Below are 6,696 nucleotides of genomic sequence, written 5' to 3'. Positions count from 1 at the left end.
CCCCCCCCGAAAACCCTTCCACTGGAATGCTTTCAAAAGCCGGCCGCTGATCAGATGCCACCTTTGGGTACCTGCAGAATCCCCCAGAGAGCTTTAGGCTGTGTCCGCTCAATCCTTGCAAGCCTTTCTGGGTTGAACGAAAAGGCCCAAGCTAGTCGGTCTTTCATCAGATCTTGCACGAGCAATAGTCATGCGTTAGGGTATGAAATCAGAAGCATTCAGAAGTAAGGAAACAGAGGCTGAAGCTGTAATCAGTTTGACAGGGGCACCAACAGTGTCAGAAGCTAACATTAAACGGGGGAGAGTCCTTACGGATGACTCGGATCTGGAGTCCTCACAGACTGACTGATCCCAAGGGCTAGCAAAGCCTGTACAGAAAAAGAGAACAGGTTAGAGTTCCTGCATCTGCCAACACCTATAGAGGGATTTAAATTGCTCGACAGTTGATTTAAACTAATGCCCCGACCCGGATAGCTTGGGCTAGCCCAGTCTCACCAGATCTCGGAAGCTAAGCAAGGAGACCTCCAAAGAATACCAGGGTTGGGACGCAGAGGCAGGCCACGGCAAACCACCCCTGAACGTCTCTTGCCTGTTCTCACAACCCCGCATTCAGACCCGGCCCCAGACCTCAAAGCCATCTCTCGGAGGCCGCAACCAAGCCAGTGAACGCGGACCGGAGTGTCTCTTTCTAAGGAGCCCGAGAACCCTTTTCTTGTGGCACAGCTAAGCAGTTTCCCAGCCAACTGCAGCTTTAAGCCGTCACCCTCCATCCCTGATCCTGCCACCCAAGAAGGTGTGAACAGTCCGGGCGCGAGCCATTTTTGCTCCTACAGTTAACAGCAGTTCGCGCCGGCGACATGAACTGCTCACCGCAGTTCATAGCAACTGAAAGTTGGATGCTCCCTGGCCCCGTGGAGCAAAAAACATTTTATTGTCGTAGCAGATAATTTCGGAGCGGGGGGGGGGGGGCATTTTGTTTAAAAAGTGCAGCACTCTTGAAAGAACACCGCAACCTGAAAACCTGTGATCTGCGGCACAATTCAGATCATAGGTTTTCAGGTTGCGGTGTTCTTTGAAATGGGATGATTGGGGGTACTGTTCCTAGACAGTTAAATTTAAGAGTTAAAGGGAAAGTATTATAAATGTTTGACTCAGTTTATAATAATCTAAATGAAATGAAGATTTGTTGTAACTAAGCTAGTGAGGATCTCCTCTCTTGGGTTTTTAGTTAGTAGTGGGTTCTTTGCTTTATCCTATATATGTAGTCCCCCTTCCTTTTTTTTCTGTAGTAGTTTTTGTAGTCTTATAAAAATAATTAAAAAATCCCCTCCGGGGGCTCAAAAACAAAACAAAAAACCCCCCTGTGATCTGAGGATGGTGAAAGAAGAAGAGAAGAAGAGATTGGATTTATACCCCACCCTTTACTACCCAAAGGTATCTCAGAGCGGCTTACAAACTCCTTTCCCTTCCCCTCCCCACAACAGACACCCTGTGAGGTGGGTGGGGCTGAGAGAGCTCTTGACAGAAACTGCTCTTTTTCAAGAACAGCTCTTATCAGAACTACAGCTTGCCCAAGGTCATCCAGCCAAGTGCAAGTGGAGGAGTGGGGAATCAAACCCGGCTCTCCCAGATTAGAGACCACGCACTTAACCACGACACCAAAAGCCCAAGAGGGACTGTGAAGCACTCCAAAAGGACCCCCTACAAACATGGAGGATGGGCGGCAAAATGGCAAGAATGTTTGCCTGAGGCAGGCTAACACTAAAATCTATGAAACAGAAGCCTGCATTTGCCAACAGGAACTGGGCCCTATTGAGATGTACTGGCAGGCACCCCGGCACCTTTACAGACAAAATCTCCACTCCACCCCTGTGGTGTTGTACATGGAGGCAAGCTTAGCGCTCCGCAATATTTTACACTGAGGGGAAACTTGATGCACAAGAGTGACCCGGCCTCGGAAGAGGACCACCACTATCATGCAGACCATGCAGTCCTCTGCCGCCACCCCTCCATCTGAAGCCCACTGATTTCAAATGGGTTTAGATGGCCTACCCTGCAGGGTGCCACAGACTGCTGGACACAAGAAGGCAGAACGGGAAAGAAAAGGCACTCACTTGATTGCAAGTATCCGCCAAAGAGTGGATGGCTTCGGAGAACATGGTTGCAGAGCCCGTGTAAACCCAAGCAAGAAGCTTGAAGAAAAAATTCAAGCCGTTTCTGGAAGCGAAGAATGCAAAGGAGTGAGGGAGCAATGCAGAATTCAAAGTAATGGGTGGGGGACAGAAACACACAGGTAATGTTACCTCCACGGTGTGCCATCTGTTAAAACTATAGCTAGGAGACAGACACTGAGTCTTGGGCTCCCAGTAACTTTCCTGTGCAAACCCCCCTCCATGGCTCGCTGTCTTACTTGCTATAGTTCCATACTATAGCAAGTATGCTATAGCAAGTAAGTAAATACCAAGCATAGCTAACATTAACCAGATTCCCTCACTATCTGGGTACGGCAAACCCAAGTTGAAGCCCAGGTTTCAAACTCTGAATAAGAGGGGCAAACCTGATTAATGCCAATGCAGACATGAATGCGACCCCATCGTTAAAGAAATCAGTGGAAAGGAAGGAGGGACTCTACAAGGGCCTGGCATACTTCGGATCGCCCAAGCACTACATCTGCCTTGGGCCACCATGGCACCTGCGTTTGCGACCATGAAACAGTAAGTGAGTTAGGGGTCAAGAACTGCATCTGAATAGGGCAAATATACTAGAACGGTGATGGCGAACCTTTTAGAGACCGAGTGCCCAAGCTGCGACCCAAAACCCACTTATTTATCACAAAGTGCCAACACGGCAATTTAACCTGAATACTGAGGTTTTACTTTAGAAAAAACAACTCCTACATTAACTTAAGATGATCCAAACAAAGCAAGGAAAGTAATCCCAAATGCTTTCATTTACTTAAAATTATTTGGCAGAGAATTCAACACTTTTAATGATGGCCTGGGCTTGGCTGGGGCGATGGCACGCGTGCCCACAGAGAGGGCTCTGAGTGCCGCCTCTGGCACCCGTGCCATAGGTTCGCCACCACTGGCCTAGAAGCATCGTCTCAAACCATAACATTGCAAACAAGGGCACAGAGGGCTACCCTAACCTCAGTGCTTCAATCATTTAGAGAAAATGCCCTGACCTGGATAGCTCAGGCGACCCCAGTCTCATCAGATATTGGGAGCTAAGCAGGGCCGGCCCTGGCCAAGTACTTGGACGGGAGACCTCCAGAGAATACCAGGGCTTGGGATGCAGAGGCAAGCTATCAAGCCACCTCTCTGAAAAACGTCCAAGCCCCCAGTAGGGGTTGCCAGAAGTCACCCTGACTTCCAGGCTCGCAAGCACACACACATGCAAATATCCCCCCCCCCCATAAAAGAAAAAATTTAGAGAAAACAAAGGGAACTCTTGGTATTCCTTCAGTCCTGTTGTCATTTTATAAGGACTCAAGCAAGCACTGCTGATCTTCAGAACTCAAGTCAATTTCAGCAAGTCAAGTCAATTTCAGCAAGTCAAGTCAATTTCAGCAAGTCAATTTCAGAAGTCAAGTCAATTTCAGCCCATCCTAGCACCCAACTTGCTTCTCTTCCAAAGCGCAGAGCTACTCCTGGCTTTCCTCCACTTCACTGGAGAAACACATGGTTCAGAAGAGACTTTTGAGGTCCGCAGGGGCACCACTTTGAATCAGCCACCTCCCACATAGGGAGACATTTGGCCTGCAACCTCAGAACGTCTGCATTGCTTTCAACCAGGCTTCCCAGAATGTAACTGCAAAATCCACCTCTTGCAGAATGAAAATACATAAACTTTAGTCTGTATGTGCACACCACTAAGCATCTAGGTTTATAAACGTACATCTTTAAGGGGGGGGGGGAGAAAAACTTACATGCAAATAGCAACCATCACCACTTTTCCAGGTCCCCTGAGAAATACAGCGGTGGCACTGGAGCGTGGCTGAATAAAAGAAGACCCCAAAATACATTGTTTAAAATGCTACATTCCTGCATAGATTGCCTTTGACACCGTAATGTTAAGCAGGTAACAACTCCAAGAACGATAGTTACATCTAATGATTAAGGCTCTTGTCCAATTTTTTTTAAAATGCAAATTTGCTCTTGAGTGATATAATTCTGAGGGGGATCCCCAAAGACTGAATATATCAGATTCAGCTTCCCCTGGGCTTCCAAGAATGTAAGCAGGCATTGCTGATACAATTTGAAGCTTATTTTTGCATGCGGGGGGGTGAGGGTGTAGGGTCACTGGAAATCTTAGGACACTGAGTTCCACTGAAAACTAGAAACGTGGCTGTCTGTCTCCACTTCCGATCTCAAATTAAGCTCAACCACACTTGTTCTCCTCAGAACCATTGCAGGAAGAGCTTTGCTCACCCGAAAACTCTTCTGTTCTTTAATGAGGTCATTAAAAACAAAAGTGTCAATTTGCTTAAAGCTCATAAGAACATAAGAACATAAGAGATGCCAATGTTGGATCAGGCCAAAGGCCCATCCAGTCCAACACTCTGTATCACACAGTGGCCAGAAATACCAGTGCCATCAGGAGGTCCACCAGTGGGGCCAGGACAGTAGAAGCCCTCCCACTGTTGAAGGAACATCTTTCCCCTGGTGTGAAGCCAGAGGGAGTCTCTGATTTATGAAGGTTGCTTGTTAGCTACAGACAGATTGCGATCTGATGCATGTTCACCTGGGAATAAGCACCAATGAACAAAAGGGGACTTACTTTCAAGGCAGCTATGCAGGGATTAGGATGAGAAGAAAGGGCATGGCTCATCTTTCAAATGACAGGAAATCTGGTTGGTCTAGCCAGAAGAGTTCTCTGATATTTGGAATCTGACAAGTTAGCTGAGTTTGAGCGCTCAGAATGAGAACAGATTACACAAGGCATAAAACGACTGATCCTCAAATAGCTCAGTTTGAGTTGGGTTTTTTTTTTGGCACATTTCAAACCCAATCCTCAGCATGAGCTTTCCTAGGGCTTTTCCGCATCCTCATTTTTCTCGCTTGTGAGTTCCTGTTTCTTCGTGTTGTGGGGGGGGGGGGGGGTGTCCTGTTCTGCTCCTTCTAGTCGTGGCTTTGATATCATACCAGTTTATGCCTAGTTTAAATCCGCAGGAAGAGATGCCAGACATAAACTGAGTTAATATTGAATCGACCACTAGAGGGAGCAAAACACACGCAATGAAGACACGGGAATTTACAAGAGGAAAATGAGAATGCAGAAACGCCCCTATTCTCCCACAAAATCCCACCATGCACACAACCTCGTTTATGCCTAGAAGTGTGCAATAAGGAGCAAGATATACGTGAACTTTTTTTAAAAAAAAAAAAAATCTCTCACCTTTGTTTCTCCTAGGAAATCTTTGTATTCCTTCAATAACTTTTGGTTTTTGAACAAATCTGTAACGGTAAATTTATTAGAGCTATGAAGCAAAAAAGGGAAGAGACGGAATTCAGCAACAAAAGATTGCTTCATTGTCCTGTCAGAGACATCTAGACCTCAGCTACCCAGAATCTTTAAACTAGATGCTACTGTGGGGGCTGTTGGACACACCCTGACAGCCAGTGTGGTGTAGTGGCTGGAGTGCTGGACTAAGACCTGACAGGACCAGGTTCAAATCCCTGCCTGCTGTGTAATGCACTGAATGACCACAGACCCATCACTTTCCATCTAACCTACCTCAGAGGGTTGTTGTGAGGATAAAGTGGAGGAGGGGAAGAAACCATCTGGGCTGCCCTGAGCTCCTTGAGAGAAGGACAGGATAAAAATGTACCAAGGACATGAATTCAGTGCGGGACTATAAACATCGAATATATACATAAGGAATGTGATAAGCTACAGGCATGTGCCTGGAAGCTGACACTAGCCAGAAGTCCTCCACAGGAGTGCACCTATCACTTGCCACCAACTGATAAGATTGTCTGAAGCAGCTCTTCGCACAGGCAATAAACCTGAAGGGGAAAACATGCAGCCCACCACAACCACTGTTAACACCACCCTCTTTGTGTCATACGGAGGCAGTGTTCACAGTGGTTACACTACTGTACCAGGACAGGTGAATCCCAGAGTCAAATCCCTACTCAGCCACAAAATGCACCATCTCTCTCGCTCAGCTTAAATCTACCTCACAGGGTTATTACAAGACCGAAATGAGGTGAGGAAGCACCACAAACACTGTCCTGAGCTCCACCCAGGAAGGGAAGAATAAAAATGCAACAGAGAGGCTGATATATGTGTGGTAACTAGCCAGAAGGATCTTCAACCCCAGTGAGATTATCACAGAACCCATTTTGATGGAAGTACATTGTTGTCCCGTCCCCCCCTCAAGTGACCATTACAGGCATTAAAATGATCAAGTGTCCTCTGAAGCGTTTCTGCACTTACTCTCTCTGTATTCGATCTCTGCTTCTTTGCGCCTTTTCCTCTCTCGAAGAAGAGCCTCCAGGCTTCCCCAAACTTCTAGAGATCTGTATTGGGGGTAGGGGGTGGGGGGGGGGGAGATCAGAAACAAAAGGCTTTCCTAAATGTATGCTTTTCCAATCAATACAGGCTTGTTTCTAAGGATTTTGACTAAAGAAAGGGAACTGCATCCAACCCCTGCTTGAGATTTTAAATCCGGACGGAAACACGACAACACCC

The 6,696-nt window shown here is 46.9% G+C and overlaps 1 protein-coding gene across 1 annotated transcript in view; it reads right to left on the bottom strand.

The window, feature by feature from the left end:
- Nucleotides 1-6,696, bottom strand: part of SLC30A9 (solute carrier family 30 (zinc transporter), member 9) — a 52,345-nt gene that overhangs the window by 21,458 nt on the left and 24,191 nt on the right. The window contains exons 6-10 of the mRNA XM_015413737.1: nucleotides 6,442-6,524; nucleotides 5,398-5,456; nucleotides 3,929-3,996; nucleotides 2,115-2,217; nucleotides 313-368 (exon numbers count right to left, since the gene is read on the bottom strand). Coding sequence (XP_015269223.1) covers nucleotides 313-368; nucleotides 2,115-2,217; nucleotides 3,929-3,996; nucleotides 5,398-5,456; nucleotides 6,442-6,524 — 369 coding nt within the window. The remainder of the gene's footprint in view (nucleotides 1-312; nucleotides 369-2,114; nucleotides 2,218-3,928; nucleotides 3,997-5,397; nucleotides 5,457-6,441; nucleotides 6,525-6,696) is intronic.

The sequence above is a fragment of the Gekko japonicus genome, unplaced genomic scaffold, assembly GCF_001447785.1.
Source record: "Gekko japonicus isolate JY-2015 unplaced genomic scaffold, Gekko_japonicus_V1.1 scaffold670, whole genome shotgun sequence".
NCBI lineage: Eukaryota > Metazoa > Chordata > Lepidosauria > Squamata > Gekkonidae > Gekko > Gekko japonicus.
Note: the sequence above shows the minus strand (reverse complement) of the source record. Positions and strands in the feature narration are given on the sequence as shown.